This window comes from Mesoplodon mirus (genome assembly GCF_964341445.2).
Source record: "Mesoplodon mirus genome assembly, chromosome: 16".
Lineage (NCBI taxonomy): Eukaryota > Metazoa > Chordata > Mammalia > Artiodactyla > Ziphiidae > Mesoplodon > Mesoplodon mirus.
In genome coordinates, this window is record NC_138992.1 from 37001439 (window position 1) to 37014392 (window position 12954).

General features: G+C 43.4%; 1 protein-coding gene across 3 annotated transcripts in view; it reads right to left on the reverse strand.

The window, feature by feature from the left end:
• Positions 1 to 12954, reverse strand: part of MATN2 (matrilin 2) — a 152409-nt gene that overhangs the window by 6255 nt on the left and 133200 nt on the right. For all 3 annotated transcript variants that reach the window (XM_082600846.1, XM_082600844.1, XM_082600845.1), the window contains exons 11-14: positions 9009 to 9131; positions 7624 to 7746; positions 5188 to 5310; positions 1006 to 1419 (exon numbers count right to left, since the gene is read on the reverse strand). In XM_082600846.1, the coding sequence (XP_082456972.1) occupies positions 1006 to 1419; positions 5188 to 5310; positions 7624 to 7746; positions 9009 to 9131 (783 nt within the window). The remainder of the gene's footprint in view (positions 1 to 1005; positions 1420 to 5187; positions 5311 to 7623; positions 7747 to 9008; positions 9132 to 12954) is intronic.

Sequence of the window (12954 nt, forward strand, 5' to 3'; positions counted from 1 at the left end):
ACAGAGTTCACTAATGCTATTGCCAGCACTTTCATCCTTTGTTTATTCACTCAGCAAGGACTGGTCACATGTGTACTGTGTTCCATGCCTGATGGAGGCACTGAGTCCATAAAGTCTTGGATGAAGCCTGGTTGGTACATATCCTTTCCCGCTTACAGGACCTGCTGAAGCAATGTGCCCTCGACAGGTTCTTAAAGAAAGCAGCTTTCAAGCAAACTGCTTCACAACCTCAAGGTTTCTCATCTCCCCAAGGAATCCAGACACTTTCCCTCAAGCTCTCTCCACCAACCGTCAGCTTTTGGGTTTCCTTTCATCAGGAGCCATATTCCCCCGCCACACTTGACATCTATACACAAATGAAGTAACCTCGAGTCCCCCCTGCATTATACATGGAGTCAGGCAAACCTCAGAGAAGAGGCTGAGCTCTACTGAGCAACAAGAGTTTAGAGTTACGATCTTGTCTGACATTTTGATTTTCTCAAAAGTTTTGCCTCCTGCAAACACAAGAGTATTCGCTGTCCTAAGGCTACTGCACTCCCAGAGTGTTCACTGGAAGCATTGCTTAAAAAAGAAAAGTATTGGTAAGCGTTCCTCCTACCAGGAGTCTATTTTTATCAAGCTCTTCAGGTGACTCTAAAGCAACCAGACCAGTGTCTGGGAACTGTTGTGTATTTCTCTGGTTAAATCGCACGTGCAGGATTGATTCTCTGCTCTGGCGGTCACACCCTGGCTAGTAAATCACAGTAGATGATTACTCAGGTATAGTCTGTGTGTAGACCAACCTTCCAGTCCGCAAGATTTTTGTATCCTTCCCGAGTCCTTTAACTCCTGTGGGGTGCCTTTAAGGCCACTAGGTGGCAGTTTAGTAAAGGTGTGTAACAGTGGTGACAGGAAGCCTTTCTGTCCGCTCAAAGAATCTCACTCCTGTGGCCCCATGTGAACACCAAGTGAGTTTAAGAAACCCGAACCTTGAGTGGTGTAAACCACACCTCCATCCCATATTACCATTGGCCTGGGCTTTACTGGCCCACTCGGAGACATCATCCTGAGCCCGTCCATCTGTTAACACGATGGCCACTCTGGGCACCTGTGCGGAGAGAGGCCTGGCCCCTTCTGCTTGGGTAAAACTTCTCTCAAACATGTGTTTCAGAGCCAGTCCGGTCATAGAGCCCTTGCCCATGTATTTCATGTGGGCCACAGCTTTTTTCATGTCTTTGGCCGAGCTGAAGTTTCTCAGGGTAAACTCTGTGCGGACCTGCGTGGAATACTGGAGCAGCCCAACTCGAGCGGCTTTTGGGGAAATTGCCAAGGAATCTATAATTCCAGTGACAAACTGCTTCACAATCTCAAAATTCTCTTCTCCGAGGCTCTTGGATCCATCAATCACAAAGACCAGGTCAACTGGGCCTTCAGTGCATCCTACAGGAATGAAAGGAAAGTTGAGCTAGTCAAATGATAAAAATCACTTATGCACACGAGGAGAAGAAAACTGTGCTTCCACTGGAGGCATAACCACTTGGGAGAGCCACCTTTATTCTTTACATAATACACAGGACAGACAGAAAGTGTAGGGAGAGTAACGAGCAACAATAATGCTCAGAATTGCCTTTATATGCAGCTTGTCAAATTGTTAAAAAGTAGTATTTTCCACAAGCAAAAACACACAGCAGATGTACAAATTGGAAACCAGGTCCACACTGTACCCTGGGTCACCGGCAGCCAGGTCTGGGAGGGACTGTGTGTACAGTACTCTGAAGGGTCTGACAGCACCCAAAAGATTCCAATAACTTTACTCCAGGCGGGTGATACCACCCCGGTGCTGGCATCTGACAGACCACGGACTTGGAAAGTCTTCCAGTTCAGCTCGGCCATCACCTCTTCCAGGGAGATTTCCTAGTAACCCAGCTTGTCTTAGTTACTCTCTGTGTAGCCCTAACACTACTAATTTAGTTATTGAGCACCTGCTTTGTGTAAGGCAGTCAGTGCAGCAGGATTGCAAGTGACCAAAGCAAAATCCCTGACACCACATTGCTTATAGTCCAATGTACTCTGCAGTGTTCCACACTGTACAACAGCTAGTTAATTATGTGTCAGTTTCCTCCTCTAGTCTGCCAGTTCCTCCTCAGCAGGAGCCATTTCTCATTAATTTCTGTACCTCCAATACCTGGCACACAATAGTTGTTAAATAAATGCTTGTTGACAGAATAAACAAAGGAGGTGGTGTCCATTGGGTAGAACACCCGTAAGTATCCTATTGACTTTTTTTTTTTTGGCCGAGCCACACAGCCTGTGGGATCCTAGCTCCCCAACCAGGGACCGCATCTGGGCCCTCTGCGAACCTGGGCCCTTGGCAGTGAAAGCACGGAGTCCCAACCACTGGACCACCAGGGAATTCCCCCCTATTGACCTTTTAAAGTTTTAAAATGAATTACCACTGTGAATTCTTTATCTATATGGAAGTTTTCCAGGCAACTCAGATGGGTGACAGTAAAAGCTTTATGCAAATACGTAAGCAAACTGGGTGTGGAGAGATTTTTTTGTTATTTAGGGCTGCATAAGAAAAATTTACAGATCCCAAATGAATGATCTCATTTCAAACAGTCTACAGTATGCAATATACATTCTCTTTTACATATCAATCAGCTGTCTAATATTTGAAAATGAAGCACAGCAATATTAGGAAGTAAAGACACACATGCAAAAATATTTCTATTCCTGGGCTTAACTAACATGCTAATGTAATTGTGTGTGTGTGTGTGTTGGAAGAGTTGGGTTCCTCTCTTTCTTAAGTGCTTGTCCTCTTTACCCAACCTATTGATCTGTTATTAATGAAAGAGGAAAAGGCCAATTCAGAGCTTCATTTACATTCATAGCCCGAATCTCAAGGAGTGTGCACGTGACTCTCCAGCAGACTTCAGAAATAGTGAAATAATTTTCCAGCAGTGAATCTGTTTTCTCTTCTTCCCCATATACTCTTTTCTTACAGAATGAAACCAACACCTGCAGCCTCCATGCATAGAGGGGTGTAGAAGGCTTCGCCAGGAAACAAGAATCCAAGTCGAGTAGGAGAGCATCAGGGTGAGAGGTGCCAGACACTCACTTTCAGATCCAGGCAGAATGACAGTCCCTCTTGCTGGCTACTTGTTTGCAGGAAGGTCACTCAGCCTTCCTTGGATGTTTTCTTTTGGTAGTTAAGTCAATGAGACTGGAACGGAGCAGTGTTTTGCTTTCTGAACTTAATTTTCACAGAGTTCCAGAATTTCAGGGTTGGACAAGACCTTTAAAAGCCACTGGTCCAGCCACCCCTGTTGCTCACATCTTTACTGCATCCCTACCCAGTAGCCATTCATTCAGCCTGGACCTGAACACCTCTCCTGATGAGGAACTCATCACTTCACCACTGAAGCCCCATCTATAGATGGCTCTGCTGTTGATGATTACATTTGTAGCTATCATTTGTCAAGCAATTGGAATGTGCCGGCACTGGGCTAAACACCTTTGAATACATGATATCATGTATTCCTCATGACGATTCTGTGAGGTATTATCTTCATATTATATGAAGAAACTGAGACTCAAGTTAAATAATTTCTCCAAGGTCACACAAATGTATGATTGGGTGTTCAAATCCAGGTCTGTCGAAGCTCATGATCTTAACTAATTAATCACACAACTTCTCTGAGACAAAGTGTCTTTGTCCTCATACTCAGCTGTAGCTTCTCCCCAATGTCCTTTCTTTCCCTGGGGTTTGGGGGGGAGTGTCATATAAATAATGGGTGAGGAGATTGTCAGTTTGGCGTTTGAAAGGTACCTCAAGTCTTTTTTTCTACATAGATCTTCCTTTATTTTTCACTTGACATCGTATTGAACTTCCCCACCATGATGCTTTCTAAATCTTGTCTCTATCCTTTTTCTTTATTTTTTTTCTAAAAAAAATATTACATGCACATGGAACAAAGTTCAAACACTACAAAGGGTATCTATATCTATATATCTCCATCTCTATCTACCTATATAGCTATATCTATATTGAGAGAGAGAGAATATAGGTTAGAGAGAGCCTTTTGAAAAATACATCAATGGTAACATACTATAAAAACCATTCAGCACCATGCTTTTTTCACCTAAAATATCTTGGGGATACATCTAGAGCTGCTTCATTCCTTTTAACAGCTGTATAGTATTCTATTGTATAGATGTACCATAATTTATTTAATCAGTATCTTATGGATAGACATTTACCTTATTTCCCATTTTTGCTACTGCAAATAACGCTGCACAAAATATCCCTTTAAATATGGCTATGTGTTCTTATGTGATAAGAACACATGCACTTATCTGTGGGATAAACTCCTAGAACTGGAACTGCCTTTGAAATATCGCCAAATTGCCCTCCTAAAAGTTGTACCAATTCAGACACCTAGTGATAAATTTACAATTGCCTATTACAACATAGCATTGCTGGAGACTTCCCTGGTGGTCCAGTGGCTAAAGTCTCCATGCTCCCAATGCAGGGGCCTGGGTTTGATACCTGGTCAGGGAACTAGATCCTACATGCCGCAACTAAGTGTTTGTGTGCCGCAACTAAAAGACCCTACACTTGGCAATGAAGATCCCGCGTGCTGCAACTAAGACCCAGTGCAGCCAAAAAATACACACACACACACACACACACACACACACACATACACACACACACACCATTGCCAATATAAGGAATCATCAAACTTTTTGAACTCTGATAACTAACAAGTAAAAAAATATATGGTAGCTTTAATCTCTCACTGTACATTTTCCCTTTTTTTTCTTTTATGGCTTTTATGTTTCATGTCATGTTTAGAAAGTTCTTCTCTACTCTGAGATTATAAAATAACTCAAGATTTTTTCTGCTACTTTAGAGGTATTATTTTTTAAGTTTAAAGCACAAGTCTTACCTCCCTCATTCCAGATATTCTTATTCAGCTAGGATCATTCTAGCCTCTTAGCTGATAGTGAACTTACTGTCAACTAAAACCAGAAGTTTTTTCATAGGTGCAGTTAAGCTCTCTCTTCCCCATTCTGCATCTATGCATACACATTTATATCTATGGTAGAAGCAGAGGTGAGGGATTTATTTCCTGCAAATACTCCAAAGAGCAATTGCTCCCAAACCAAATTAAGGCAAAAAACCAAGTTGAGATCACTTACTTTTGCACCGTCTTCCATCCTCAGCTAGAATAAATCCCTCTGAGCATTTGCAGATGTAAGAACTGCCACGATTAACACAAATGTGTTCACAGCCATGGTAGGTTGATTTGCAGACATCCTTCCCTGAGGGTAATGTAGGAAGTTAAGCAACCTCATCAATGTGGAAATGAGCTGGGTTGAACAGTCATGTCAGGACAGATCATAGAAATAATCCATTAAAAAAAATCTCTGTTCAAACTTCCTCTATAACATCCCCCTTTTCAGTCTAATACTCAGGATAGGCCATGGTAAAGGAAACCTCTCAGAAAGCTCTAGTTCCCATGAAACTGAATGGTAAGATGGGTGATCAGGTGTCCTGGATTTATTGTTAATTTTTAGAATTGTTCGATGTGCTTTGAGTTTTGATTTTCCCAAGCTACTGATTTTTCCCCATAGACATCCCAAACGCTTCAGTTTTAATTGTCTGATGAACATTTCTTATGTGTGAGATACTTTAAACTCTCCAAAGTAGTTACAGCCTTTTAATCTTCACAACATCCTGTGGAAAGAGGAGGGCAGGGATAATTATACCCAATGTATAAATGAAGAAACGAAGTTTCACAGAGTTGCCCAAGGTCATACAACCAGTTGATGACACAGCTGAAGCAGGATGTGTCCTGAGTAGTCCTCCTCCACGGCATGAAAGCCTTTGGTTCTCTGGTTCTTTTCTATCATTAGCTCCCTAAAAGGAGAAGCTTCCTACAAAATTGGAATCAGTGACTATAGATCCTTCTGGAAGTGGGAATGGTGGGATTTGATTTAACAATCAAATCACAGGAAGAAGTTGTGCCTTGTGTACAACTGTGTACAAATAGCTCAACTTACTGAGCAAAAAATATGTTAAATGAAGAAATGATGCACATGTGTGCCCCTGCTTACAGAAAGAGAAGCATGAACAAATGGCTCAGGCAGACATAATGGGCAGAACTGCAGCCATGGGCTCCGTAGAAGGACACCCCCTTGTGAAGGCAAAACATAGGCTAGTGTAGGGAGCCCTGCAGAGTCAGGCCACGGACCCACGGGCATCCCAGGAATCGGATTTTCAGACAGAACTTCTCACTAACAGTAGAAGCCCCTCTTCCTGGCAGAAGAACGAGGAATGAGTTCTCCCCAACCCCACGAAGGCTGACCTGTGGAGGCCCCCAGTTATGTTGGGTATCCATGAGGATATTCCCCCAAATCAACCTCAACAGCAAGTGAAGGTTTTTTTTAAACTAAAAAAAGGAACGTCCTGCCCACCGGAGCAGAGTATCACAAAAACAAGTAGATAGTGTCAAGATCACCCAAAGTAGGGATTAACAGCTCAGAATCTCACAGTGGAGGGAAATCCCCACCCTGTTCTCGTCTACTGCCCACCTCACTGAGCTCAGCCAACCCTGTCTCTTCTGTTGGGGGCTGTGATGGTTAACTTGATGTGTCACCTTGGCTAGGCTATGGTGCCCAGTTGTTGCATCAAACACCAGTCTAGATGTTGCTGTGAAGGTACTTTTTTTAGATGAGATTAATATTTAAATCAGGAGACTTTGAGTAAAGCAGATTATCCTCCATATTGTGGGTGGGCCTTATTTTGAAGACTTTTAGAGAAAAAAAGACTAAATTCCCCAAAAGGAAGAGGGAATTCTGCTTCCAGACTGCCTTTGGATTACAGCTACAACATCGGTTCTTCCCTGGGTCTCCAGCCTGCCAGCCTGCCCTACAGATTCCTTGTCTGTTTTTCGACACACACACACACACACACACACACACACACACACACACACACACACACACACACACACACACACACACACACACACACACACACACACACACACACACACACACACACACACACACACACACACACACACACACATTTTATTGGTTCTCTGGAGAACCCTGACCAATATACCTTCTAAGTAAACTCTCAGAATCTGTTTTGAGTGACCTACAGAAGCAAATGATAGAATGGATAAACAAGACTCACAGAAAATCCTTTCGGCCCTTCTCGCACCTTCTGCCCTTGCTTACAAATAAGGTTTTCCAAGAAGAAATAGCACTATAACTGTTCTTTGAGCCTTACAGAGATTGCTGGCAGAGATTCTCATCCCATCCAAGGACTAGCCAGGCACCGTGCTAGGCTCTGGGCATCCACACAACTCTTGTGGACAGGGCCTACAGCTGGGAGAAAGTGAAAGGCAGCGAAGAGCCTGACAACCCAGGATCTTGACTGAGAAGCTGTTGAAGAACTAAGGGTCTATTGTACTGATCACTAGCACAACACTTTCAGAGCACCCAAGGCAGGAACTTACAATAGTGACACTGATTATAAAGGAAGACTTTCAAAGCTTAATGAAGTTCTCCAACTGTCCAAGACCCACAGGTGGCAAAGTCCACCTCTACCTTGAAGCCACTTACTTCTGCAGTGTTTCCCGTCCTCAGCGAGTCGGAATCCCTCCAAGCACTTGCAGATGTATGACTCACCACTGTTCACACAAATGTGTTCACAGCCGTGGTCTACTGCTTGGCAGACATCTTCCCCTGTGAATAGCAGAGCAAGTTAAATGTTACCAACATCAATTTTCCCTGGGCTTCACCTGGGAATTTCCATCCATCTCAGCCACTGGACTCCAGGGCCACCTGAGCTCAGTGATCTCTGGAGAGGAAGGTAAAACTGAGGATGAACTTCAGCGGCTCTAATTCGGGCTCACTCTCCCAACTTCCTCACTATCACCACCACGGTCATTCACCAGCACCTACTTCAGTGTCTCATAAATATGCAATCCATCATCAGCTTTCTGCAGATGCAGTTTGTGATATCAGAAAGGAAACACTGTTGGTATGATTACTTAGGAGATTAAACCTCAATTTAGATTAGTGGTACTGAAATCTAATTTTGGCTTTTTCCCTGACATATGACTTTGAAGAATGACTTAACCTTACCTTTCCTTTCTGAAAAATGAGAAAAATACTTTCAGTTACCCATCTCTTCTTCAAATGTGAAATATGAGTTGTTCTTTGTAAAGTACTTTTGAGAAGCTTGAGAAAAAGACGACTGATAGGGGTGGGAATCATTTGCTCAGGTTTACACACTCCCCTTTGACTATATAGAGACGTGTCTTGGCCCCATCTAAGAGGCCTTGCTTTCTGAGACGTAGAATGGCCTCATCATAAGGTGGTCTCTAAGAGGGATTTGTGCCACCAGAAACAACAACAACAATACTATTAAAGATAAAGAAACAGAGGCTCAGAGAAGTTAAGCAACTTGCCCAGCTCATAAACTGCAGAGCTAGAAGCTGATAGAGTACTGGATTTCAGACTGTACATCTTTCCAGTAGAGCACACTGCCAACCTGTCATTTCTTTCCACAGGGCATAAATGAATACCTTCGGTTGTAGCTCTGGCACTGACTTTTTTCATTTGTCCATTTGTTTGTTTTCTTTTTAATAGACTTTATTATTTAGGACAGTTTTAGATCTACAGAAAAATTGGAGATAGTACAGAGAGGTCCTATAAACCCCATACCCAGTTTCCACTATTATTAACATATTATACTAGTGTGACACGCTTGTTACAATTAATGGACCATTATTGATACAATAATATCAACTAAAGTCCATAGCTTATTTATATTTCCTTAGTTTTTAAGCCAAAGTCATTTTTTTCCGATCCAGGATCCCACATTACATTTAGTGGTCTTGTGGCATTGGTTTTTGAGAGTAATTGATACACAGAGATCAGGATGGTGGATTTCATGCAGAGGTCAGATACAGTAATGTTAGCCCACTCCAATAAAAACTTACTTCTGCAGGTTTTCCCATCTTCACGGAGTATATACCCTTCAAAGCACTGGCACACAAAAGAGCCTCCACTGCTTACACACGAATGTTCACAACCATGGTTCCCCAAAGCACAGGAGTCCAATTCTGACAATCCAATTGGAATTAGAGAAAGAGAAAAAGGAAATGATTTATACATTAGTTACTTATTCAATCTTATAAGACATTTCAGACACCTTAAATGAAAGCAGTACTTTATCCCACAGGGCACATTTCAAAATAGAAAGCATGTCTATGAGCAAAAATTCTTAATATATAAAGAGCACATAAAATAAAACAATATGATCATCCCCATAGGAAAAATGAACAAAAGACATGGAAAGAAAAGTTACAAGAGAGATAAAAATGGCCTATAAATATTAGAAAATAAGTTCCACATCATTGATTATCATATAACTGTAATGTCAGCTTATCTACATATCTGCTTATGTATGTATGTATGTGCCCTACTTTGGTCATTCATCCATCCAGTCATTCATTCATTTGTTCACCGAGTTGTGGAATATTTCATGAGTCCCTTCTCTCTGAGTCAGGTACTCTTCTAGGGTCTGGGGATGTAACAATGAATAAAACCAAGTTTCTGTTTTTGTGAAGTTTACATTTGGTGGCAAGGGTGGGATGAAAGAGGGGCAAGACAACAGACAAATATATATGTTAGATGGGGAAGGTGCTATGGGGAAAAGCAGGATAAGGGGGATGGAGAGTACCCGCTGGTTTGGGGCCTAGGGAGGGCTTGTTATTTTACATGCTGCAGTCAGAGAAGGTGACACTGAGCAGAGCCCTGAAGAAAGAGATGAGTGAATACGTAGTGTTTGGAAAGAACAGCACCCAAGGAGAACAGCATCTGCAAATGGCAGTGGTAGGAGTGGGTGTGGCACATTTCAGGAGAGGTAAGGAGACCAGGGGGCCAGGCAAGTGATAAGCCAGGATAGAGCACATGGGAGTCACAGGCAGTGGTTGCATCTAAGTAAGAAGGGGTCACTGGATGGTTTTCAGCAGTGGAGAGACATGAACTGGCTTTATTTTTAAAGGACTACTGTGCACAGAATGGGGCACAGGTAAGGCTAGAGCACGGCGAGCTGGAAGAAACCCAGTGCACTGATCCTGGTGGCCCAGACAGGCTGGTGAGAGGGGTCAGACTGTGCCTGTACTTTGAAGGTAGAGCCTACAAGCTTTGCTGATGGGTTGATATAAAGAGTTTATCTTCATATGGATATGACAGGAGAGTCACAGGTGACTCAGGTTACAGGACTGAGCAACTGCAGAATGGCTTTGCCGTCCACATGGCTGGGGCAGCTTCTGCGGAAGCAGGTTTGTGAACCTGTGAAAACCAGGCTGATATTTAAAAAACCTCTTACTGAGGATAGGTGGGAAGTGATTTTTTATAAGAACCAAACATAATTCTGAGAGTCAATGCTATCATTTCAGATCGAGGAGAATTTCTACAATGGATATGACTTGAGGTTATTAAATAAATGCTCCAAAGTGCATAATCACTTTTACAGTCAGGCACAGACCATACGCTTTTTTCTAAGACATTTTTGCACTATCTTTTTTGGACGGGAGTCCTGAGAACCACCCTATGCGTTAATTAAAGCAGCTGTTGTTGTTCTCATTTACCAGCTAGGGAAACTACGGTTTGGGAAGATGAATGGCTTGCCAACATCAAATGCTAATAAGTGATAGCACCAGATTAAACATGTAGTTTTCTGATAATAAATCCCTAGCTAAATAAATGTTTTCCCTAGCTACACTGCGTTGCTATATTCTAAAGTAAGCTTCCAAACATGAAGGGAATTGTGCTTGTCTTTGTTTGGGCAGAAGCGCTGCCAAAATCGTTGTACAATGGGAAGGCATTCTATCAACGAACATTATAACTTCAGAGGAGAGTCAAAGCAGAGCTGTCCCCTCCTCTTTGCTCTGAACATGACTTACTTCTCTGGGCACAATCTAGACTCATTATTAATGTAGAACATCACCCGATGGCTTGGGGTAATCCCTCACATAGTGTTGAGTGGAAATGCAGTTGAGTGATCCATAATACAGACAGCTGGCTGGCTGTGGAGGCAAGCACTTCTTTCCTTACCATGAATTTCTATTCAGAAGACTCCATTTTCCAATGCAATACAATAGCTATACATAACTCTTCCAGTCCAGTCTTGCCAAGCCATAATCCAGACAGACCCCCCCTGAGCACACCCCTTCTTTTTTTATAAATTTATTTTTATTTTTGGCTGCTTTGGGTCTTCGTTGCTGCGCGCGGGCTTCTCTTGCTGTGGAGCACAGGCTCTAGGTGCGCAGCTTCAGTAGTTGTGGCTCGTGGGCTCTAGAGCGCAGGCTCAGTAGTTGCGGCGCACGGGCTTAGTTGCTCTGCGGCATGTGGGATCTTCCCGGACCAGGGCTCGAACCCGTGTCCCCTGCATTGGCAGGCCGATTCTTAACCGCTGCGCCACCAGGGAAGCCCACACCCCTTCTTTCTGGAGCTTCCCCCATGCCCTGTCCTGTCCCCGTAGCTCCATCTCAGGCTGCAATTTTGAAGAGTAATTGTCTCAGTGCAGGGACCCTGAAAGGTCATCGGCGCCCAGGTTCTCCCACGCCGAGTCATGGTGGTCTGAGCCTGTACTAGGCAGAGTGGCACTGCTGTCCTTTATCAGGAGCCTGTTGAGCCTGAAGCCCCTGTTCTCAGGGGGCGTATTCACTCTTGGCTGCAGACTATCCCAGGAGCTCCCAGCCCAGCTTCTGAGCTCTCCTGGGCTTTTGTGCTAATAGCTGTTTGGAAATTTTGTTGTGTGCATGCTTTAAAAGCATGTAGAGAGTTTGGGTTTTTAACCTTTCCCCTCCTCACCCCCTGAGAGCATGTGATCAAGAGAGAGGAGAGCTGTGGTTCTCACCCTCTGGTGAGCATCAGTCACTTGCAGAGATTATTTTAAAGGCAAAACAGGCCCATCGTTCAAAATTCGAATATATTAAGGGCAGACTTCCCCTATGGAGGGGTATCTGGCAATATCTACCGATAGTACAAAATGTACCTTTGACCCGGCAACTTCACTTCTGGAATTCTCTCCTGCAGATACCCTGGCACATATGAAGTGTATCAATAATTTGATATACTTTTAAAAAAATTATTTATTTTATTTATTTATTTTTGGCTGCATTGGTTCTTCGTTGCTGCATGCGGGCTAGTTGCGGTGAGCGGGGGCTACTCTTCGTTGAGGTGCGCGGGCTTCTCATTGCGGTGGCTTCTCTTGTTGCGGAGCACAGGCTCTAGGCGCGCCGGCTTCAGTAGTTGTAGTTCCCGGGCTCTAGGCGCGCAGGCTTCAGTAGTTGTGGCTCACAGGCTCAGCAGTTGTGGCTCACAGGCTCTAGAGCGCAGGCTCAGTAGTTGTGGCACACGGGCTTAGTTGCCCCACGGCATGTGGGATCTTCCCAGACCAGGGCTCGAACCTGTGTCCACTGCATTGGCAGGCCGATTCTTAACCACTGTGCCACGAGGGAAGCCCCTGTTATACTTTCAAGTTACTCACGGCAGCATTGTTTGTAATAACAAAAAGTGGGAAACACCCCAAGTGTCCACGACTACTCAGGAGACAAGCTGAATAAATATTCTGTACAATGAGACACGATGCAGCTGTAAAAAGAATGAGGCAGTTCTCTATGTTAATGATTTGAAGAAATCTCCAATAAGTATCATTGAATGAAGAAAAAAAAGGCATAGAATAGGGTATACAGTGCACCACTTTGTGTGTGTGTGTGTGTGTGTAAGGAAAGGGGAAAAAATATAAACAGATATTTGTATTGGCCTTTATTCACACACAGAAACACAGAGGATAAATAATACACAAATAAAAATGGAATATTAGCTACCTGTTACTATGAAACAAGTTATACCAAAACTTAGCAGCTTAAAGCA